Source organism: Salvelinus fontinalis, chromosome 12 (assembly GCF_029448725.1).
Source record: "Salvelinus fontinalis isolate EN_2023a chromosome 12, ASM2944872v1, whole genome shotgun sequence".
Classification (NCBI taxonomy): domain Eukaryota; kingdom Metazoa; phylum Chordata; class Actinopteri; order Salmoniformes; family Salmonidae; genus Salvelinus; species Salvelinus fontinalis.
Genome location: NC_074676.1, coordinates 33,165,042 through 33,190,876, shown reverse-complemented (window position 1 = coordinate 33,190,876; position 25,835 = coordinate 33,165,042). Strand labels below are relative to the sequence as shown.

Below are 25,835 nucleotides of genomic sequence, written 5' to 3'. Positions count from 1 at the left end.
ACGTATGTGGCAGGTTCTACAGACAATCACGGATTACAAAAAGAAAACCAGCCCTGTCGCGGACATCGACGTCTTGCTTCCAGACCAATTAAACAACTTCTTTACGTGCTTTGAGGACAATACAGTGCCACCGACGCGGCCCCCAACCAAAGACTGAGGGCTCTCCTTCTCCGTTGCCGACGTGAGTAAAATATTTAAATGTGTTAATCCTCACAAGGCTGCCGGCCCAGACGGCATCCCTAGTCGTGTCCTCAGAGCATGCGCAGACCAGCTGGCTGGTGTGTTTACGGACACATTCAATCAATCCCTATCCCAGTCTGCCGTCCACACATACTTTAAGATGGCCACCATTGTTCCTGTTCCCAAGAAAGCTAAGGTAACTGAGCTAAATGACTACCGCCCCGTAGCACTCACTTCTGTCACCATGAAGTTCTTTGAGAGATTAGTCAAGGATCATATCACCTCCACCCTACCTGTCACACTAGAACCACTCCAATTTGTTTACCGCCCGAACAGGTCTACAGACGATACACTCGCCATCACACTGCACACTACCCTATCCCATCTGGACAAGAAGAATACATATGTAAGACTGCTGTTTATTGACTACAGCTCAGCATTCAACACCATAGTACCCTCCAAACTCATCATCAAGCTTGAGACCCTGGGTCTCGACCCTGACCTGTGCAACTGGGTCCTGGACTTCCTGGCGGCCGCCCCCCAGTTCGTGAAGATACGAAACAACATCTCCACTCCGCTGATCCGCAACACTGGGGCCCCACAAGGATGCGTTCTCAGCCCCCTCCTGTACTCCCTGTTCACCCATGACTGCGTGGTCATGCACGCCTCCGACTCAATCATCAAGTTTGCAGACGACACTACAGTGGTAGGCTTGATTACCAACAACAAGACAACCTACAGGGAGGAGGTGAGGGCCCTCGGAATGTGGTGTCAGGAAAATAACCTCTCACTCAATGTCAGCAAAACAAAAGAGATGATTTTGGACTGTAGGAAACAGGAACGGGAGCAACCTCCTATCCACATTGACGGGATAGCAGTGGATAGGTGGAACGTTTTAAGTTCATCGGTGTACATATCACCGACAAACTGAAATGGACAGTGTACGCAACAGCACCTCTTCAACCTCAGGAGGCTGAAAAAATGTGGCTTGTCACTGAAAACCCTCACTAAACTTTTACACGTGCACAATTGAGAGCATCCTGTTGAGCTGTATCACCGCCTGGTACGGCAGCTGCACCACCCACAACTGCAGGGCTCTCCAGAGGGTGGTGCGGTCTGCACAACGCATCACTGGGGGCAAACTACCTGCCCTCCAGGACGCCTACAACACCCGATGTCACAGGAAGGCAAAAAAGATCATCAAGGACAAATAACCAGCCGAGCGACTGCCTGTTCACCCTGCTTCCGACCAGAAGGCGATGTCAATACAGGTGAATCAAAGCTAGGACATAGAGATTTAAAAACAGCTTCTATCTCAAGGTCATCAGATTGTTAAACAGCCACCACTAGCACAGAGAGGTGGCTTCCTACCTACAGCCTTGATATCATTGGCCACTTTAATAAATGGAACACTAGTCACTTTAATAATGCCACTTTAAGAATGTTTACATATCTCGCATTACTCATCTCATCATTATATACTGTATACTGTATCCTTCACTATCTATTCTTTAATATCTATTGCATCTTAGCCAGTCTGTCACTGCTCATCTATATATTTTATACCAATATATTCTTATCCCATTCCTTTACTAGATTGTGTGTATTAGGTTTTGTTGTGGAATTTGTTAAATATTAGGTTTGTTGTGGAATTTTTAGATATTACCTGTTAGATACTGTTGCACTGTCGGATCTAGAAGCATAAGCATTTCGCTACACTCGCAATAACATCTGCTAACCATGTGTATGTGACCAATAAAATTTGATTTGATGTGGACATACTGCCAAATTCTCTCAAATGACATTGGAGGAGGCTTACGGTAGAGAAATTTGCATTACATTTTCTGTCAACAGCTCTGGTGGACATTGCTGCAGTCAGCATGCAAATTGCACGATCCCTCAAAACTTGAGACATCTGTAGCATTGTGTTGTGTGACAAAACTGCACATTTTAGAGTTGTATTATTGTCCCCAGCACAAGGTGCACCTGTGTAATGATCATGCTGTTTAATCATCTTATTGATATGCCACACCTGACAGTTGGATGGGTTATCTTGGCAAAGGAGAAATGCTCACTAGCATGGATGTAAACAAATTTGTGCACAACATTTGATAGAAATAAGCTTTTTGTGCATATGGTAAATTTCTGGGATCTTTTTTTTCAGCTCATGAAACATGGGACCAACACTTTACATGTTGCTTTTATATTATTGTTCAGTTTATGATCCATCATATCCTGTATCCTCTGAGTACCTAAAAGTTACATGACTCCACCCTATTTATTCAATTCAATTTCATTCAATAATTAAAAAAAAAAAAGTTTCCCAGAAGGGCAATTACTTTGTCTATGTGAGTCAATCTGAGATCTGAGGGCTACAGAATATACAGTGCAGTGAATAAAAGTTGCTCGTGATTGTGATTGCCAGAGTGTAGTTAGCCAAAGGGAAGTGAATCAGCAGGCGAACAGTATGCATCCTAGACACAAGGTCAGTAGAGTGGCTATTGATCTCCTCTCCTCAGCCACCTGCTGACTCAGTCCTACCAACCAGTACAGCCTGCTGGGCTGCTGGGCCGCTGAGGCTGGGAAGGCTGGGGAGAGGGAGAAAAAACTGCCCTCTCATCCCAGATACTTGTCTCCTTGGACAGCTTCCACCCACAGGTTTCAAAGGTTTCAAAGTGGTGTCTGACTCTGAATTTCAAATCCACCACTGCACTAGAACAACATGTCCGACTCTTCAAAGAAGTCCTATTCTCAACCCCATTTTCTCAAGTCTAGTTTGATATATCTCTGTCAGTTCTTATAGATAGGTGAACTTTCATCTAGCCTTTGAGTAGAAAACTTTCAACATTTGGATGCCCCTTTTTGTGTTGCAATATTCTACGGCAGTCTTTGAGAGCAACTTTTGCATATAGCTAGCTGCTTTTGTTAGGGTTGAACGGAGAGAGAACCACATTTCCCTCAGACATGGGCCTACAAAATACTGCATAGTCTCAATCAGTTTGATTGGTGGCATGCAGCAGATCGCTCCGGTTGCCAAAACTCGTGTTATTTGCTGTGGAGAAACGGATAATCAATTTTCCCCCTGCTTCACTAAGCAGGAATATATTGAAGTAAAGTAGAGCATAAAAAGCATCCAGATTCATCTTGGAATCAACTGTGCCATTAGCTTATTTGAGAACTTTTCTAATTTACAGAGCACTTAAGTACCTGCCGGCTAGTATTGACTGCAAGGCTGCTATTGGCTGGAACCGTCCCCAATACAATCCACAACTTAGCTTTGATTTTACACAGTTTGCACTGATATCCACAGAATGTCGTGCAGGGACTGAATTGTGTCCTCTGATAAAGTTCTGATACCAAATGAAATAATTTAAGTAAGACTTTTTGAAGATATAACATTATTATTTTCCCATTACAATTCAGACTCTTAATTCAGCCTCATATTCCTTTTTCCCAGAATGAATTGACCAAGACATTATACAAGACAAGTGTTAATATGGGTTGTATGTCTTCCAACAAGTGTTGGCATTTAGCCATGACTCACCTAGCATGCCTTTCTCTCCATTGGATAAGCACATGTCCTTCTCCGCGCTGGGCAGCACGAACCCCACCACAAAGCACTCCACCCCATCAGCCATGAGGGCCAGGCCCAGCACTATAAACAGGGTCCACTGGAACCGTCCATGCCCACAGTCCTCCATGATGTCCTCATACTGCTCAGCCAGCTCATCCAGCTCTGTGGCCCCTGCCTGAGCCTGCCTGGCCTTGGCCCTCGCTGCCCTCTGGGCCGCCTTCACCTCGTCAGGGTGGGGGATCCCCTGGTACTCTCCCTCGTACATCTGGTCCTCGTCATCATGGCCCTCCGTGGCATCGCTGGCTGCATCCTCCTCCTGAGGGTAGGACTCGCCCTGGTAACCGTAGCCCTCCTGGTCTCCTCCCTCTCCGTAGGTGCCATAGGTGTCACCTCCTCCTTGGTGGTACACATTGTTCTGGTAAGGGTCAGCCATGCTGTCGCTGAGATGTTACAGCCAAGTCAGCACTGTTGCAGTAAGATCCTTCAGGGGATTCTGACTAGATTGGCATAATTCTGGGCACCTTGGTCCGGTGTTCTGCTCCGTATGTGTTTTGGTATTCCAGGTGCTACGCTGTAGCTGTTTCTTGTTCCTGTTCTGCTAATCTGAGGAGGGTGTTGTTCAAGTAATCTTTTGAACAATACCTGGACTGGAACAATAATGATTGTTTTTGAATAACTACCTTTGACTGTTCAGTTCTTCACAAGGCCTCATGCTGAACCTGAAAGAGGAAGTTTATTCAGTTATGCCATCCATATTTCTCATGATTGATAACAAAATCAATACTCTGTTGATTTATTCAGAAAACATGGGAATGTTTCTACATTTTGAATAGATTTGACTGGGAGCTGACACTAGAACTCAGACACACTGTATATTATTGGGATCTACTGCATATTGCCTATCTACTGTATCTATCTATTGGGTCTGTGCAACAGCCCTGATATCTGCATGCTGTTCTCTCTTAGAACAGAATAAATAAAACAGTTATCCTGCACTTTAGTTTTCAATCTAATTTGTTACCACACAAAAGGCTTATAATGAGACCATTTTTGCTGTTCTAATGCACTCAATACTGAAACAACTTAAGTGTTTCAAATGTAATGAATATGCCTCAGGGGGTTCATTTGTTCACTGGCATGATAAAATAATTCCTTAACATGATCAATTTCAATATGTTCCTTAGAGAATTCCTATTGCTACTTATACATGTATTTACTAACAATAAGCTAGCTCAGGTCATAGACTAGATGTATAATGTAATAACCTCTCAGACCATTCAGCTAACACACAACAATAATAAGGCACCACATACCTGATGAGCCTTATAATTGTGTAATTATATATATATCACTTTCACAATTTCTCTGTACAGTTTATAAATTAACTGGCTGAGTTGTGGGACAGTGGATGCGCATTGATAATTCTAATGGAACTGTTAACATGCATTACCTGGAGAATGCGAGGATTGTGGTGCTATTACTCCCTGCTATAAATCAATCAGCATCCAGGATCCAAACAACCCGTTTTATAATTGTAAATTATTCTAAAGTTTCATATGGTGCAGATTGGAATCTAGATTCTTGTTAAACCTCTGAACATTCATTCTGATATTGAGATCAGCGGAACCGGAACGAATCTCCCCCACTAATCCACCCCATAAAAGGGCTCTTTTACATCTCTATAACCAGAGAGCAGTGAGGGAGGGAAGACACACTGTCACAGTCACAAGCAGGTCTTTTCTACAGCCCTCTCTCACACCAAAGAGCCTGGTAATGCAACAAATGAGATTTGTCTCGCCCTGGGCGACGCTGGCTGGCTGTCACTAGTCTCTACTGGCTCTCTGGATAGGATGCCTCCACTCCACCTTCCCCTTCCTCTCTATCACTTGTTCCCACCATGTCACTACACTGAGATGACACTATGGCTGCTGTCGAGGAAGTGTTGCCACATGGGCATCAGAGTCTATTCATTCATCTGGTAGGAATGAGGCAAATGTGACTCACTGAGAATTCTCTCTACTTTTTGTATCTTTTAGAAGTTTTGTGAATCTACCCCACTAAATATTCTATATCAGCCAACCTTAATAGCCTATTTTTTAGTGGTAGTCAATGAGTATAGGATTAATTTGTTTCTCCATTTTAATCATGGTGTAATGAGGGACACTGGAAGGTACATGGGCATCTTCTTGGATTCATTAAACGGATAAGGAGACCCAGGAGGCCAAGCCAGGAACTGCGTGTGTGCGTTTGTGCGTGTGTGATGATGATTCCCTGGATCTACACTACATGACCAAATGTATGTGGACACCTGCTTGTCGAACATCTCATTCCAAAATCATGGGAATTAATATGGAGTTGGTCCCCCCTTTGCTGCTATAACAGCCTCCACTCTTCTGGGAAGACTTTAAAATAGAACATTGCTGCGGGGACTTGCTTCCATTCAGCCACAAGAGCATTAGTCGGGCACTGATGTTGGGCGATTAGGCCTGGCTCGCAGTCGGCGTTCCAATTCATCCCAAATGTGTTTGATGGGGTTGAGGTAAGGGCTCTGTGCAGGCCAGTCAAGTTCTTCCACAACGATCTCGACAAACCATTTCTGAATGGACCTCGCTTTGTGCGTGGGGGCATTGTCATGCTGAAACAGGGAAGGGCCTTCCTCAAACTTTTGCCTCAAAGTTTGAAGCACAGAATCATCTAGAATGTCGTTGTAAGCTGTAGTGTTAATATTTCCATTCACTGGGACTAAGGGGACTAGCCCGAGCCATGAAAAACAGCCCCAGACCATTATTCCTCTCCACCAAACATTACAGTTGGCACTATGCATTGGGGCAGGTAGCGTTCTCCTGTCACCCACCAAACCCAGATTCGTCTGTCGGACTGCCAGATGGTGAAGCATGATTCGTCACTCCAGAGAATGCGTTTCAACTGAGTCCAATGACGCCAAGCTTTTCACCACTCCAACAGACGCTTCGCAATGTGCATTATGATCTTAGGCTTGTGTGTATCTGCTTGGCCATGGAAACGCATGTTATGAAGCTCCCGACGAACAGTTCTTGTCCTGACGTTGCTTCCAGAAGCAGTTTGGAACTCGGTAATGAGTGTTGCAACCGAGGACAGAGGATTTGTACGCGCTACAGCACTCGGCGGTCCCATTCTGTGAACTTGTGTGGCGTACCACTTCACGGCTGAGCCATTTTTGCTCTTAGACGTTTCCACTTCACAATAACAGCTCTTCAGTAAGGTCATTCTACTGCCAAGGATTGTCTATGGAGATTGCATAGCTGTGTGCTCGATTATATACACGTCAGCAACAGGTTTGGCTGAAATAGCCAAATCCACAAATTTTAAGGGGTCATACTTTTGTATATATAGTGCATGTCTTCCTCTCTGACATCTAATCAACACTTCCCATCCTCGTTCACACACACCCACCCAGCCTGCCTGCCTTCAGCCATACAGCAGCATTCTCTCACCTCTCCATGCAAGCACTCTAGTTCACACAGCACTCATGCACCAAGGCCCTTCTCTCTACAAAGAGGAAATTAATGGCAAATTGGATGAGAACAGGGAGCAAAGAGGAGCAAAGCAATACCTGTGACAGATTGGAGGGTTGTCTTGTATGATACAATCATACTGCATGAATAGAATAGGGGTTCAGGAAAAGAAGACTGCTCATGCCATGAGGTATAGTATCATTAGTAATGCATGGGACGAGAGCTCCCCAAGGCATTGTTCCCACTAGTTTGAAAAGGGTTGTCTGAGTAAAATCAATTTATAATACATTTTGCAGCAGCTGTTCCCCCTGCCTAATTCCATAGCTGTCGGAATGATATTGTTTGTCCATCTGTGTTTAGTTTAAATCTGGAATCCTTAGTTGCTACATACATTTTTGGACTCATAAATGAATTATATATACCCATTTATTCTTAGAGAATATAATTTATAAATGCCTCATGAGTTAGTTTAACTGTTGTACCCATCAGAACCCAAAATAAGATTGTTTTACTCCAAGGTTTGTAAACAATGTAAATGTAAACAAACACTGTATAGCCTCAGAACATAGTTAAAACTATCATTTTGATCTCATGGATGGTCAGTCCTTGCATCCAAACCTCTGTCTATGAATTAGAGAGAGGTTACATTTTGCCAGGCCCATCCCTCAGCCTTTTCCACATACTTTTGGTCATGTAGTGTATTTTGTTTAATATTGCAGTGGCAAGACCATGAAGAACATGGGATATGGGCCTTGAAGTTCTGCAGCATTGCTGGTTTTCCTCCTGCCCATCTAGGCTCTTAATAAAGGACTGTTCCAGACCCCAGGTGAGTGGGCTCTCTAACCAATCGATTATACTGTGGAGTACCAAACTGAATATCTATCAATTATCTGTGATGTAGAAAAGAAAACAAGCATCAGCTTGAGACCTGGATTTGAATAACACTGATGTGGATATAGATTTTCCTTCTTCTATTTCTCTTCATAAAGTGTGAAAATGCATACTGAAAGCCTTGGCCCTGCCTCTATACTGCTGAACCTACTCTAGTGCCACTTTCTTGTTTGTTGACTAAGACAAGTGAAGGTCACGTTGCCCATATGGACTTGGCTCAGGGAGGGAATCACTTTCAGCATGGTTGCCAACTCCACCTGATACCCTGTATTCTGAGATCACAGAGAGATGAGCGGTTCCTTTCTGAACAGGTGTTGGACAGAGAGAGGGAAAGAGATCAGTAGCTAACCCATGCTCTGTTCGACAAGTACTGGTAGCAGAGTACAATACAATGAGGTGTAAATGGTTGAAATCACTGTCAGATAAAGACTGCAGGACAGTACAGTAAAACATTTGATCAAACACAAATGTATGGCATGTGAGAACCGTGTAGAACAGGGTTACTTAACCCTAACCCTATGAGGTTCGGAGCCTGCTGTTCTACATGATTATTAATTGCACACACTTGCTGTCCCAGGTCTATATCAGTCACTGAAAACATTTAATGGAACTGGCTTCGATGTCCAGGGTTGAGTTTGAGGTGTGTACGAGTCCAGCACTGTAGGTCAGCTTTTCCCAACTCCGGTCCTCCAGTATCCTCAACAGCAACAGCACACATTTTTGTTGTAGCCGTGGACAAAACACCCGATTCAACTCATTAAGGACTTGATGATTAGTTGACAAGTTGAATCAGGTGTGCTTGTCTGGGGCTACAACAAAAATGTGTGCTGTTGGGGGAAACACTGCTGTAGATAATGGCCCTTTCTTGTTTTGGTTTAAATGTGGTTTAAAATAATAGGTTTTAGTCTATTTCATTTATATTATGGAGGGAGCACCATGTAAAGACAGCTTAAATTTCAGGCTTGCAGGAATCCTACTACATAGCTACATTACGTTTGAATGAATTCTTCTCTGTTCTATTGTGATGACATGATGAACGGAAGGCACTCTAACACCAGGAGAGGGCACAGACCTCTGGAGGGAACCAGCAGGAGGGAATCAAAGATTTGAACAACTCATTGAATAAGCAATAGACTGTCAACAACAGTAGTGTCATAATGTGACACAGTAAGCTTGACACAGGAGGCTGTCTATGGGAATCAAATCATCCTTGAGCGAGGTAGAACACTTTGCAGATAGCCTAGAGATGTGCTTTTCAAACAGCAATTCCTTTTCACCAATGTCTGAACAATATTTGACGTTATGTGGGAAACAGCAACATTAGAAATATCAACACAATGCAGAATAGTAGGTGATTATCAAAGCACAGAGTGGCATATTATACTGTGTTACTTGCGCCAGTCCAATATAATATGTGCTTTCAACTGCCCAGGAATTGACCCCTGAATGGAGATTGCTTTGAGGCATATAGACACTATAACAAAATCTTCTACGCTATTATAGAGCTGAGGTTACTAGAGTGTGTCTCAGAACATTTGCGTTTATAGTTCACTAAATATTTCAGTTTTATATGATAGTTTGCAGTTTTTCCTGCCAAATCACCAGCAGGTATCAGGATAGGAAGGCTTTATCCACAGTGTGAAGTGACAGCTTAACATTCTGTTGTTCTTGCCGACTGAAATTAATCCTACTCAACCTGTCTTCTTTCGTTGTCATGGACTGGATGATTTAGAATCTATAGCCTTTTGAATGTGTTGGTAGGGAAATCATATTTTGTGGTGCGATCAAGTGCTCTTTCATAGTGTTACTCAGACGTGCAATAAATTGCAAATAAAGGTTATGTGATAATCAGCTGAGCCCATCCACTGCTGTGGTATTTAGTTTAAAGGATATATATCAAACTGATCTCTCTACCATTTGCTTTAAACATCTAAAGCACATTATTTTGAGTGGAGCATGACATGAGAAACAACAGTTCCTTTACACAGACACCATTTCATGCACACTAAGCCTCCTTTCAGAAATGGAGTGAAAAGCCATTCTGTGGTGAAGGATATCATGGTGGATGTCTGAAGTGAGCTTGGTAAATGAAGGGCCATTACTTGATGATGATTACTGTGTATTGTGGTATTGGCTGTGTTTCTGCTTCAGTAATGACAACCATTCAGAAAAGGTGCTTGTGTATTTTATAGACAATGGAAAGGGCAATAAGGAGCTCCCTTAAATCATATTGGAATATCCAGCTACATGTATATTTTTGTTTATGCTCATCTATATGAATTCAAATTTTCCAGAGGCAGAATGCTAGAGTGAATATGAGGTTTATGTATTGATATTGTTTCTTCTGACTAATTTAAGAGATTGAGGCAGACACTCCCTAGGCTACACACAGACTGCTCATACACTGCGTGTACAAAACATTTGGAACACTTTCAATGACAGACTGACCAGGTGAACGCTATGATCCTTATTGATGTCACTTGTTAAGCCTAGAGACAATTGAGACATGGATTGTGCATGTGTGCCATTCAGAGGGTGAATGGGCAAGACAAAATGTTTCAGTGGTTGTAGGTGTCAGGCGTACCGGTTTGAGTGTGTCAAGAAATGCAACGCTGTTGGGTTTTTCACACTCAACAGTTTCTGTGTGTATCAAAAATGGTCCAGTACCCAAAGGACATCCAGCCAACTTGATACAACTGGGGGAAGCATTGGAGTCAACATGGGCCAGCATCCCTGTGGAATACTTTCGACACCTTGTAGAGTCCATGCCGTAACGAATTGAGGCTGTTCTGAGGGCAAAAGGAGGTGCAACTCAATATTAGGAAGGTGTTCCTAATGTTTTGTACACTCATTGTATATTTTTTTTCTCTTCAGAAAAAAATGTAATATTTAACACATAAACATTGGATGAATCTGACACAAACAGATCAAGTAAACTCCAGTATTTCTACACCAGACAGTGGTGTGTAGGTAGTTTACTTGAACCGACCTGGAGCTGATTACCACTACAGTACAGTGATGCTTTCCTTGCACCACCATTTTATTGTCTGTGAGCTGAGTGTGTGCCAGCCACCCTCCCAGTGTAGTCTCACCAGAGAGGACAGTCTCTGTTTCCTGACACTGAGCACCACCACGACTACACCAGGTAGAGACATCCTGAGCGAGACATTCTGGCACAGGATAGGCACGAGTCACAACTTCCACTCCAGATGCCAGAGAATTATACCATTATAAACTGGGTGGTTCAAGCCCTGAATTCTGATTGGCTGACAGCCGTGCTACTCCGTGTTGCGTCGTGCATAAGAACAGCCCTTAGCCGTGGTATATTGACCATATACCACACCCTTATTGCATAAATAGACTCTGCGGCAAAATAGACTCTGGGACCAATATTAGCATTTTTTGCGCATAATGTTCAAATCGTCTATAAGTGTGATGATGAGAAGGTTTTTTCTTGGGCAGTAGTACATCATTACTGCCTCAGGGATCAAAGGACCAGAAACTGGCATAATGCAGATAATCAAGTAGAAAGGCACATGAGAACCAGTGTGGAGCTACAGCCACAGCACAGCAGAGAGCACATGGGTGCTGCATCAGGTCTGCACACATGATTGTGGCAACCTTAATAATACAGTAGCAACCTTCTCTAACAACCTCTGTGTCTGCCCCCTGACTAACCAGGCCACATCAATGTTTGAGGAAAAGGTTAGTCAGCCAACATGAACCATGGGAAGCCAAATGTCATACATGACATATTGATGACATCTGAACAGGTATAGATATAATTCTCAGTTTGTACGTGTAACAACTTTCACTAATTGGCAGGCACACAACGCATACCCAAAATCTCCATATTTAACAAAGTAAGAAGTCTTTAGAGGGTGTGTGTCATGGTGATTATTGGCATGGCTGGATGGAATATACATGTTGACCAATGAGACTGGTGGTTGGCTGGAACTAACACAGTGCACAATCTGTAATCCCCCGCATTGAGATTAAACCTCAGCCAGCCCATTTATTCTCAGTGACTGGACTGACCCCCCCCCCGATCTGTGTCCATCTCTTTCTCTCTCTAACCCACCCTTACGCTAATGCAGAGAGAGAGAGAAAGAGAGAGAAAGAGTGTGTGAAAGGGACAGAGAGAAATCAGCCATTGAGATCGACTGCCCCGCAATTTAATCTTGCTGAAGACTGCAGAAATGTAATTATGTCCAGCGCTGCTCCGAAAGCTTTAGATTATTGTTCCAGCAGCAGAAAAACATGGACAAACATAAAAGATGCAGCACTCCATGCTTCGATGTCAACACTGAACTGATAAAGTCAGGCGTGAAGGATGGCAGGAGAAGACCCGGCTTTTATTGCTGCGTATGAGAAGGAAATGAATGTCTGGCTGAATGAAAAAACCCTCCCTCCCTTTCATTGGTGTCTTTCTACACACGAGTAGGCTGGTTTTATTAGAGCACGTTGACATCTCTATTCCTTGACTGGATCTAATCTCGACATTAGTTGTTATAGCCTTGGAAATGTGAAATCTTACCCTGAAAAGTGGCATAGGAGGCCATTCATAACTAATCTCAAACCAGGTTGTCAATTTTCTCCAGTTTTCATTGTCCCGCTCTGAAAACAAACAAAATAAACTCTGTCTTATGTGAACATCCTCGCTCTCTCTAGTCAGAGGACAACACTTCTCCCATGACCCAGAGTGTTTCAGGTTACTGCCCCGCCTTGCCCATCCTGCCGTGGTTCTCGCTCTGCTGACGCCATGCCCAGCTGGGAGTTTCATAACACTAGCTTGTGCCTTTCAGTTGGGTAGGTACTCTATCCAGAACCATATAAATCTATCTATGGCGTCTGTGACTCCGTCTACCTGGCTTTGACTCCATCGATGCCTTTGTCTATCATGTATCAATGTATATCTCCAAGGCCATTAGAAGAATATAGAGGACACTATAGGACTATGAGGTTTGTTTGGTTGGAAAAATACAGTACTTTATAGAATGCTTCGGAAATTGATTTAAAACATCTTGCTTAACTGTTACTAGGCAGGTTTCATTTGACCCAGGTTTATTCGACAAACGCAATGTCGCAAAAAATATATTATATTATATATTATTATATTAACGTGCAATTTGCCTAAATGGGTAATGGAAACCCTTCAACCACAATATTTTCATTCGACAATAGGTTTTTGAGATATATAGTTTTTAGGTGTGACATCCTTACGTCAAGCTGTTTTCAAAGTTCAATGGAAACGCACCCTAGCAGGTAATTGTCACATCTATTTTCTATGCAAACTTTCTAAATGTTGACAGAAAAATCACTGGACAAGTTAATGGAAACATAGCTAATGATGCTGCCTTGTTCTTTTGCATACGTGTTCATTTAAAAGAGTTTTCTTCACATCAGTGTTTGTAACTGGCCTCCCAAGTGGCGCAGCGGTCTAAGGCACTGCATCGCAGTACTAGAGGCATCACTACAGATCTGGTGTCACGATCGTCCTGAGGATAATGAGTGGACCAAGGCGCAGCGTGTGAAAAATACATTCTCTTTATTAGAGACGAGTGAAACACGAAACGAACACTTATCACAAAACAACCGTGAAGCTACAAACGTAAGTGCAAGACAAAAGCTACAAACGTTCTACATAGACAATTACCCACAAAACCCAAATGCCTATGGCTGCCTTAAATATGGCTCTCAATCAGAGACAATGAACCACAGCTGCCTCTAATTGAGAACCAATCTAGGCAGCCAAAGACCTACAAACACCTAGACAAGACACTGACCCATTAAACGTACAAAAAACCCTAGACAATCCAAAAAACACATACATTCCCCATGTCACACCCTGGCCTAACTAAAATAATAAAGAAAACAAAGATAACTAAGGCTAGGGCGTGACATCTGGGTTCGAGCCTGGGCAGTGTCGTAGCCGGCTGCAACCGGGAGACCCATGAGGCGGTGCAAAATTGGCCCAGCGTCGTCCGGGTTAGGGGAGGGTTTGTCTGGCTGGGATGTCCTTGTCCCATCTCGCTCTAGCAATGCCATGTGGCGGCCGGGCTCATGCATGCTGACTTATGTCGCCAGCTGTACGGTGTTTCCTCCGAAGCTGGCTTTTGGGTTAAGCGAGCAGTGTGTCAAGAAGCAGTGCGGCTTGGCGGGGTTGTCTTACGGAGGATGCATGGCTTTCAACCTTCGCCTCTCCTGAGTCCGTACGGGAGTTGCAGTGATGGGACAAGACTGTAACTACCATCTGGATATCACGAAAAAGGGGTAAAAGAAAAAAAAAGAAAAAAAATGTGCTGTCCTGTCATCCCATCTCATACCCTCTTCCCACTAATTGATGTGATGATTCCGTTGCTTATATTTGTATATCTCCATTAGAGCTACATATGTCTGTATTTCTATCTTAATTAGTGCTAAATCAAAAGAGGTTTGTTTTAAGCATCTGGTGTATTAGATTCAGATCTGATGCTTGAGTGAATCTTGTTATAAAGGGAAGAATACTGCACCTAGTGTTCGGTGTTGTTACGTCATTAAAGTTTGCTGGAGCTTTTTGCGCATAAAGGCAATGACTCATAGTTTGGTCCAAAACAGAACTGAAGCCAAAACCTAGTCATTTAACATCTGCTCAAGAAACCGAGCAAGACATTGTAGTCTCAGCAAATGAAAATGCTCACACGTAGGCTAATTTCATGGTTCTGCTCTGGCAGTATTATTTTTTATCTTCACCACTATCACTACCTCTCCATTGCGATGTATTTCATCAACATCTCACATACAAATAAGATAGATATGTTCTGATACATCCCAATTTTGGGTGTATGGTAAATATCAGAGATATAAACCAAGCCATCCCTAGGTGGGGTAATAAAATATATGTTATAAGGCCTGTTGTGCCAGTCAGGGGCCAGGCTGAGGGGTGGCAGTGTGCTGGTCTCATGCTGTCATCTACCCCGCAAATAAAGAGGGAGGAATAAAATTGAGAGGTCCATTAAACGGAGAGGGGGAGGCCGACATCTATTACTCGGCCCTCCAGTGTGTACCGCTATGCTTCAAGGCACATAGAGCAGAGCACACATTAGTTCCAATAATTTGTTATTGATTCACTTTCTGACCCTCAGTTGTTTAAGAACACTACCAATGGACAGAGAAATTGCAGATTGCTATGGGTCCCGTTCTACAGATAAAATAGAATTTACTGGTTCCTTCTTATAGCCTCTTGTTAATTGAACCCACTGTTCATTTCCGGCCAGTCTCATCGGTGTCATTCAACAAGTGTCCAAATGACATTGCTGTGTGACCAATGATTCAGCACAGGAGATTGGATATATTGTTAGGAGTAAACCATTGGTCATCAATGATCGTCATGCCCAGGTAGCAATTGAAGATTGCTAATGACATAGTACCGCCGATGGTACTTCCTTTGCTGGCAGTGTGTCATCATGAGGTAGCCATACCATCTATTGTAGCTTTACTGATCACCAAAGACAGAGCTGAGATAATAACCTCGGACTAGAACTCATCATGTTGTTATTGACAAGCTCCCAATGACTGTCACTGTGTTCTCTCACTACAGTGGCTGTGGGGAGAGACTAATCACTGTGTGCACCAACAGGGTCCAATGTTCAGGCACACAGAGGACATGTCTCCTATGACCAATAACCCTGGGCAGCTATCACTCACTTCAAAAGGAATGGTCACAATGACAAAGTCAGGGAATCAGTTGGGAAGCCCTAAGCTGCTTGACATGTGTTAAATGAAATATGATGGCATGGGTCTGAACAGCCTTTGTGACCTGAGGGGAGAGCAAAGGGTCCACTGGAAGAGGTTCAGTGATGACAGCCAAGCCGTGGGTTTGAGATGAAGTGGAGGATCTTCTGTGTCGTTAGGAGAAGTGCCTCTATGCTGTTGTAACTCATGGTTAAATATTAAAGAACCCACTGGCGTCTGACTGCACATTCTATTTACTGCCTCCTACAACCGTCCATCCTAGAGCCAGAGAGAGACGCTTTCTCTGAGATGGGTCTCAGGAAGGGCATTGCTATGCTATTTTCATTACTGGTATTGTTCTGGAAGACCATTTTGTTGTAATTATGTAATGTCCAGGGATGTACTGTAGCGGTAAAATTCAACATTATGAATGGCGTCAGCAGATAAAATAAAAGAACAATGCTTCAAAACACACCTTAAGGTGTTCAAAGAGGCCACGGAGAGAAGGAGGGTCATGAAAAGGAAGAGAGAACAAGGGAAAGAGAGAGAATGGGGGAGAGAAAGAGAGAGAACGGGGGAGAGAAAGAGAGAGATGCTTTAAAGTGCAGCATATTAAAGATTCATATTCAGGGACAGTCTGTACCACAGTATTTTCAGCCCCCAAAGCCCTCAGCTGTACAGCTAAATAGCATCAATAGACTCTTAAGCAATTAGCATCAGAAGGAATACTTTCAACCATTTTTGAAGAGTTTTGATGATTCACTGGATAGAGCTTCTAATGTATAGTATCATGAATGTAACATTACTGAAGTTGTCCTTTTTATTTAAAATTCATATTTTCTTGCCACAAATGCAATCGTCTGCGTAGATTGCAGGCAATGATTTTGTATGTGTACAAGCATTAGCATATTCTATGGCTTTTTCTCGTTTGGGCAAAAGTCCGTCCTCCTTCCTCTCTCCTCTGTGACCCAGAAACCGATAAGTGGCCGAGTGGTCGAGGAGTGCCAATTCGTTAGCAGGCAAACGGAAGACGGTCCTCCCCTCTATAGCCTCCCTTTGGCGAAGAAGCACAAGTGTACCTTACCGCGGAAAAGTTTTGATATCTGCCAAACACCCTTTGAATCAGCTGTTGTATTGTCGCAGGAGAAAAGCATGCAGACATTTAAACACGATCTGGTACTAATCATTTTTAATTATTATATGATTTTAATAATTTACTTATTTAGTTTTTATCACTTTACAAGTTTTTTGAAATCCACTCTTGTAAACCTAATTTGCCTGATGACAAGCGAGTGGAAAAGGAGCTTATTTCAAATAAGAGCATTTTCATCTCCATTCACATTCCTCGCCACCTCTCCTCGATTACCTTTGACCTTTTTTAAAAGGAGGCTAGAGAGGTTGGAGGAGTGAGGACGCATGAGTGAGGATGCAGGAGTTGAGCAAATCTAATTGAGAAAAGGCTGGTCAGTCAATTTCCTCACTCGATAGTGGAGGGCACACTATGAAAACAATCCACTGGTCCTGGCTCTCAACTCACAGTAAATTGAACTAACCACATAATGTCCCTGGTACATACAAAGAGCATTGAGTAAGTATTTGGCATTTGATTAATGAATTTGTTTTATAACAATCAGCATTTCTCCAAATAGATTGACCATCAAATTCAAACAGATTAAATTACCTTTAAATATTTTAAATGAATCTATTTAGTTATATTTGTTTTGGGGTTTTACTTTATGCATGAAGTATTGCTACCTGGTTTTAACATAGTCCTGGTGTTTTCTCTTTTTAGAATCTACATATTGTCCCTGTATAGATCATCAGACGTACAGGATTGAAAACAACATTCTCTCGACCGTTCAACAGGGACAAACTGTCAGATTGTCAAGATGAAAGTAAACCTTCGATTGTGTTATTTTTCCTTAGACATCGAAGTTAGCTACAGAACCTGTTGCAGCAAAGCATTGATGTTTCGTCCCGTTGCTTAATATCGAGTCTCCCCTCAACCTGTCTTTTTTGATTAAACACACATTTTACCGGCAACACTTTCTTGGTACACACCATATCAGCCCTATCTCAAAGCACACCAGCCATCTCAGAGATCTTATCGCCTAATCCTGTCAACTTCTAAATGTTGGATATTTTGCTCTGGAGCATTTGATTTAGCTCTTACACACATACTATCTTCTTCCTGATCGTGGTCAAGATGAATGTGGAATACAGATAAAACATGACTGAAATACCCAGGGACCTCTCTGGGCTCACTGGCCTCCTTCCTCTGTGTTCTGGTATGGAGGGTGCTTATGGGAGTCCCATTCCACCCTCCCATCTGTCCACACTTTGTATGTGACAGCAGGATAAGAGAGAGTGTAAGTGGGCTTTTCCTGGCTGTTGTCTTCTTAGGAGGAGGATAACGTGCTAACAGGCCAGCTCTGGTTATGTGATCTAAAGACAGTAATGCACCGCCATGCTTTGCTTCTGCCTTGCATAGGCAAGATTATTATTAATAAATAATGCATATGTTCCTTTCCACTGCAGGAAGCAACCTGTCCCCTCACACACACTCCCTCAGTAAAGCCCAGCTAAGTAGAGCAATATAACCTACACTAATTTAGCTGCAGACACACATCAATTGTGTGATCTATGTAGTATGCTGTTCCTGTCCATTAGTGTTCTGTATTTTGTCATATTCTATGTTTTGTGTGGACCCCAGGAAGAATAGCTGCTGCTTCTTCAACAGAGGATCCAAATAAAAATCCTATAGCACAGCAACAAACTCTTGGTACATTCTTCGATTTAAACAACATTCTCTCATCCGTAGCAACTTTTGCTGCACACTACAGTAAAAATGAATCGCACTGGAATCTGTGGCAATCGCTTACATGAGTATCTTTGTGATATTACAGTATATTGGAAACAAACATAAAATGTCAAAATATGCATTTCACTGTTAGTCTACACCTGTTGTTTACGAAGCATGTGACAAATCAAATTTTATATGATTTAAACTTTTTTTTTTGCATTTGTTTTCACATCCTTGCTATTCTTGTCATGATCTCACCCTAACAGTGGTTTTCCTGGTTAAATAAATGAATAATAATAATACAAAAAATGTAAGTATCAAATACATTTTCATTGGCAATGCTACATTAATGACATTTCAGGGAAAAGTGTATCTGAAATATATCTATTGATAGTGTAATATCACCCGTAATCTATCTTGCTGAAATTGGAGTTTCTTCCTCAGTGTCCTCATTTATTTGAAGACAGTGTTTACTGCATTTGCTTATCTGTAAGTTTTTCCCAAAACTACCCTGGAATGATTTCTATTTTAAGATATGAAAAAAGTGCAGAAAAGTGCAGGGCTTTTTGAGATCGCATCCTCAGCCTTTGCCTCCAGCCTTTTTTCTAGGATAAAAACACCAGCAAATATTCTATCAGAATCTAATCTAAAATCAAGAGAAAATAATGCATTTGAAATGAAAAAACAGCAACAAACAAACAAAAATGTGTCATCTTACCAGTGTTGGCATCAAAACAGTAATTCCTCCTTTAGATAAAGACCAAAACATCACATAAAATAGGTTCAAATCCAGGACTGGGGCCTATGGTAGTAAAGTAACAGAGGATACCCTCCTTTAGCTTCAGTGTACAGCTCAGGAACAGATTAGGGTCCGCGCCTGCTATCCGCCCCACTCATCAAAGGAGGAGCTCCCTATCCCTGATCACGCCCACCCCATCACACTCACAATGGTAGAGTCCACCCAACCTCTCTGCAACAACAAGCTCACACCTCTTCCCCGGCAGGAAGGAGAGACACACTACTGAGCTGAATTGTGTGTGTGCGTGCGTGCGTGTGTGTGTGTGATGGAGGGAGAGTGAAAATGAGAGGAGAGCAGAGATGTGGAGGAGGGATTGAGGCTGGCAGATGGGTGGCTGGTGATACCTAGTCAGTTGCACAACTAACTGCATTCAACCAAAATGTGTCTTCCGCACTTAACCCAACCCTTCTGAAACAGAGAGGTGCGGGGGGCTGCCTTAATCAATGTCCATGGCATCGGCACCTGGGCAGCTGGTGTTGTTGGGGGGTTAACTGCCGTGTTAATTTTTCCACCAGATATACGAACCAGCGACCTTTCGTTTAGTAGCCCAATGCTCCTAACAGCTAGGTTTTCTGCTGCCTCTGTGACACGTGTTGGCTTAGGTTAAAGTGGAAATGGATGATCTTGCTGTACTCCTACAATAGAAAGTGGGAGGAGAGGCAGCTCAGCTCAGAGCTGCTGTTTGTCTTGTGACACTTTCAGATGCGTTTTCAGGAGCAGGAGTTCAGCAGTGTCACACAGGACAGGTGAATTACTGCAGGCCATCTACAGTATGCTGCTCTGGCTCCTCTCTAAGATGGAGTGATGTTACACACAGGAGGATGCGGCTGGCAGCATACTGTCAAATACAACTGTAGGCTTCCACACTCAACTGAACCTTGAATGTTTTACAATAGTGCTTTAAAAAAAACATATTTTAGCGTTTTTTATGCTAAAGCGTGGCAGGTAATTGAAGCTACCCTGTCATATTTCTCGTTCATCTTAATTGATGAGAGTCCCTTGGGTAGAATTGTACAGTGATAAATAACCAGCTATTATAATGGAATAAAAGCTCACTGTCAGGATTAGATTAAACAGCCACACTGGCCCACAGATTTCTGTCCAGAGCTGTTTACCTGATCCAGATCAGCAGGCCCTCTATTCTCACCTTTCTGTCTGCCTAACTGTGGATGAGTGTGTGTGTGGGGGGGGGGGGGGTAAAGCACCAAAGGCAGTCCATATGGAGCAGCACCCACTGTGCTCATTAAAAGGCTTGGCAGAGGGGGACCCTGGTCCTTGACTTTCTCAGACAGATGATGTGACTGCTGTTTACTCTATTCAGTACAGCATAGGTCTTCTGGCAAAGGTAGTTGTCTTCTAAGATTCAGAAAGTTGTCTTGACTTAATATGGTGAGTCCATAAAATGGTCATTCAGGATGTCAAGTTATCTGACAAATTCCAACTACATAATGTACATAATGTTCAATAAAAATAGTTTGACTGGAAATGGCATCTGTGAGATGAAATAGCCAGTCTGTCTAAAACACAGTTCATTTCTCCTATTACCAGTGACATTCAACTGAACATTTGAATGAATTACATTCTCTGTCTCTGATGAGCCATGAAAAGCACAGAACGAGAATAAAATGTTGGTACTTCCTATCCTCAGACTATCCTCAGATTGGTCATCAATAATTCAAATATCAGCATTCGCATCCATCTCTTGTATATTAACTGTCTACGATGATGTATGTACTGTACATGCTTCTCAAATGGTGTAGTGGGACTTCCGCTATCGTCCTAAAATGGAGTTCTGTCCTAACTGCACAGCTGTGATGTGGGTGATTCCCCCTAAGCCCCTCCCTGTAGCCAGGCATACAGGCAGGCAGGAGGGCCCACCCCTGGAGAGGGCCAGTTGGTTTGTCCTGCTGCTGCCTACTAGGACATCATTATGGAGAGTAGATGGCCAACACAGCATAGGGGGAAAGATCCCTAATCCCCATGCCATATAATTCTGATCGAAAGAGGATTAATTCCAACAGATAGTCAGTCAGGCGGAAGAACCATCCACTAAATATATTTAATAGACTATCTGTCTTCATTATTGACAATTACTTTACTACAGTATAGTACATTTATTAAAAAAAATATTTAACCTTTATCCATTCACAAACCTCATTCACCAACCTCATTCTTACCAGTCTGACTTAAAATAACTATATGCCATCCGGTCCAATTTACCCTCCACCCTGAGAGCAAACCAACACGTCCAGTTGTTGTAGTCGTCAACACAGGATCGATAAGTGTTGATTCCAACCGACCCCGTGTATCTGTTTGCTTTTCAGGCAGGATGCTCTCTGAGGTAGATATAGGGATTATGCTGGGTACACACTAGGGGTATAAATCAGCGTTTTATTATTCTCAGTGGTTTGAATGAGTTGAGTTCAATTCATAATTCCTGGCTGGTTTATATTTCTCCAGTGGTCATCCATCATCCTTTGTATGCATAACCACTTTGATTATATCAGTGCGGCTGCATTTCATTAAACCTCATAGGGATCACTATGCCCGCCGCCTCAAGATATTCTGCCATAGAATTCGTTTATATGCAGATGACAAAATGCTACATTGCTTGAGATGGTATCAGTGACTGGTTAACTGGTAGGAGAGAGAGGGAGAGAGGGAGAAAAAATATATCAGCCTGTAGGGGGAGGGTCCTGGAGGAATGGGGCGGTTGTTTAAACCCACACCAGCATCATCAAATCCCTCTGAACAGATTGGTGCAGCAGGGCCTCAACATTAATCATTGAGCTGTCTCCCTCCATACTATGCTGCCTGCCACTCTGCAGGCCCTGACACAAATCATCATTACAATCCAGTGGGGCAGAGTCCCCCCTCCCTCTGGCTCTCCCTTTCCCTCACTCCATCTCTCCCTCCCTTTCTCTCTCATAAATCAGCGTGGACCCAGATGAGCATCTCTCTCTATTCTTCTGCGGAGCCGATCATCTCTCCTGGATCAACCGCCGTTAAAAAGGGATAATGTATGCATTACTACCGTCAGCTGTACTACCACTTTACCTCCCTCCCAACAGATCATTATCTACAAACAGATGGCAGTGACCAGATAAGACAGGCCCATTTGGCATCAACCCCTCAAAACAGGGTAATTAACACCCAATGGGCATTTACCAGTAAATTACACAAGTTAATTTATAATTATTATCCAGAAATATACAATGACTCTCGCCCCCCCCCCCCCCCCCCCCCATCAGACCTGCTGTAGATATCCTAGATACACAATTACCTTACCTAACTTTGTATTTTTTTAATTCCCTGTTTTATAACCCCCTCTGGACGCCACATAAATAATGATCAGGCCTTGTAATGTCTGCCTCCCCTTGATCTAGCCCAGGGAAAAGAGTGTGATTCTTAAAAGACCTAAAAGGGAACAGAGAGCGCTACCTGCCTGACAACAATGCCCATGAGAGAGGCCAGGTGCCGAGGTGTGGGGGCGGAGTGTCTATTCTCCTGCTCTTTACACAGCTGAAAGGCACTAGGGCAGGTGAATGAATGACGACACCCACTGCACTAGCGCTGGGCTGGCTACACAGTATGTTAGTAGGGACACCAAGGGCCACCTGTGGTAATTTTCTTCAATAACTATATTTTGTAAGTAACGAATAAGTCATCTTTGATATAGTACAATGGCAGCTCTTTCTAATACTGTATTATGTCATGCGTGTCAAATACTACTAGTATCATATAAACCTGTACTGCTGGAACATGTTAGGATAAACAGGAAACGCTCCTATCCATACCATATCAAAACCACTTAAAATATATATTTTGAATGGTGCCCATATCACTATGATATTGTTAAAGCATTACTCTGATATATGAACTGTTATATATCTGGTGTATTCAAATATCCTGAGAGCATAACCCTTCATTACAAATGGGATGTAGGGATGTAACACCAGCTCCAGCAGCTCTTGACCTGTTGATTGGTAATCCCTATAATTATGTTATGGGGTGTGTGAGCTGAATGAAAACTATGATAATGATGGACTGCATATTTTTGAGCCGCGTTAGCTCCCCTGTAGGGTCAATGCCCTCTGTGTCCCCGTCTTAACCCTCATACATAATTTATATGATTAATTACCTGGTACTGAGGCTGCGTTTACATAGGCAGCCCAATTCCTATATTTTGCCCAATAATTGGCTAAATATCTGGGCCGGTTTCCCAAAAGCATCTTAAGGCTAAATTCATCATTAGAACCTTTGTAGGTGCATCGTTAAATCTGTTTCCTAAAATCATTGTTACTAAAATTGCACTTGAACCCGCTAGTTATTTACCAACTGCCTCAGACCACTTGTAGAAAAGCTAAGTGGGTCGTTAGATGCTTTAATGCCCTTCCGCTTCACTTTATGCCCAGAAGGGTCGTGTTCCCCTGCTCACATATTACGTGTTTGTTTTTCATGAATCGTTTGGGATACGTGGATAACTCACCTCCCAATTAACTCCAGCAAAACAAATGGCTTGAGAATCAATAGATTTTCTATTTGTATTAGTTTTGTACATCCAAGTGATACCCATCAATCCACAGCCTTTGTTAGGATAGTGGACTGTGGATGGAATAATGTGTTCTCATAGTTCCATCTGAAAAATGGATGTGCTTCATACATTTTCCTTTGAATAACTGGGACATTGCTGGATGCACTGAGGAAATGAAGGCTTGAATCAGAAACATCAGTACCTGTCTCAAGTCTATATCAGTTCTCTCAATACTCTTTATCCTTTCAGGCAGCCCATCTCATTATGTTTTGAGAAACATAAAGACATTTCACTCCTTTTTAATCTAACCATTTTCACAATCATGGGATGTTAATGTTACGAAGGGAATTCAAATAAACAATGTGATCAAGATTCATGAAATGCAGTGATACTGCAACCCCAACCCTACTGCATCAGAGCACAACCAACACCACAACTAAACCCAGAGTTCTTCAAGACTGAATGATACAAATCTGAATATTCACAAATATAATTCGAATACAAATAGAGAATATTAGCAAATCAAAGTTGCAATAAGCTACAGGTGAATCCCCACCTTGGGACTGTGCAAGTGAATCTCCTGACCAACTGCAACAGCGCTGTCTTTATGCAACATTATAAAGTCTGCCTTACATAAAAAACCAACAATAAATTGAAATTGTATATGAAAACCTGTTCATGTATCAATTTATCGATTGATCTTTCTACGGAGTCAGAATTGTCATCAGTAGTGATAATAGAGTAATGAGTCAAGAGGGAATGCTTCAAAGACATGGGATTATGCTGCAGTCTGTTTTCCATAAGTACACTGATATTCCCACAGCAGTTACGTAATGAGGAACCTCTAAAATCATCATGCAGAACTTACTGTACACCCAGTGAGTCCAACAAGTATTGATTTGCTTTTTAAAAAACCTTACAATAAGTTGAGTGCTGTTTATTTTTTGTAAAAGCAAGAGAATATGGAATTTTGTTTACCTTCATCCCTGAGATTGGAAGACCCCTGCACGGCATTCACTTTGTATTGGAGGGTCCTCCCGGTCCAGCAGAATGATGCAGAGAGAGCGAGAGAGGTGAAAGGGAGGGAGAAAGGAGTGTGGAGTATTAGAGCAGTGGAGTTTCTTGATGCAGTCTGGGCACTAGCTGAATGCTAATCAGATAGTGGAGGCCTTTCCCCATGAGTGGAGGAGAGCAGAGCAGACCCCCTCCATATATCTCCCTGTAACACCCACTCACAACCAGAATCCTGCCCAGTCAGCACTATCCACTGGCTGGATCAGACCATAGACCCACTGCCAGCCTGCATCTAACTCTTGACTGGCTGCTCATACTGTAACAAGGGTTGTATGTACCCGTATGGCAGGTAGAGCCAGGTATCCTACAGGCAAAGTACACTCTCTATGGGAACAAACAGGATCAAACTAAGAACGGCACACTTATATTTTCAACAAAAAAATGCATTTCTATTATATACTGTATTTGTTGTATCACCAACTCCAGAAACCCAGGGTCTCTGACTGCATGCAGTTCACAGCTAAATAATGTATCAATATCAACGTGACATTACACACTGGCTGCTGCAGGGCCATGCTGGCATCTGTCATACATTATTGCAGAGTACAGCTTGTAGCAGTCATCTTTCATATTGTATGCAGCGTGGATGGGCATTCCACATCACATACCACCACCACCACCACCACCACCATGCTGAAGAATTTATACATCAAATCAAAATTGAATTTTATTGGTCACATACACATGTTTAGCAGATATTATTGCTGGTTTAACGAAATGATTGTACCAGAACCTGGTACAAGCATTTGTGGAGTTGTTTATGGCACACCCCT

General features: G+C 42.6%; 1 protein-coding gene across 2 annotated transcripts in view; it reads right to left on the bottom strand.

Annotated features, from left to right (window-relative positions):
* LOC129867206 (synaptic vesicle glycoprotein 2B-like) overlaps positions 1 to 25,145 on the bottom strand; it is a 41,112-nt gene extending 15,967 nt beyond the window's left edge. The window contains exons 1-2 of one of the 2 annotated variants that reach the window (XM_055940456.1): positions 24,967 to 25,145; positions 3,725 to 4,473 (exon numbers count right to left, since the gene is read on the bottom strand). In XM_055940456.1, coding sequence (XP_055796431.1) covers positions 3,725 to 4,187 — 463 coding nt within the window. In that variant the 5' untranslated portion in view covers positions 4,188 to 4,473; positions 24,967 to 25,145. Of the gene's footprint in view, positions 1 to 3,724; positions 4,474 to 19,373; positions 19,563 to 24,966 lie in introns of those variants that run through there. The other variant, XM_055940453.1, reaches the window with a different exon arrangement.
* Positions 25,146 to 25,835: the final 690 nt, after the last annotated feature.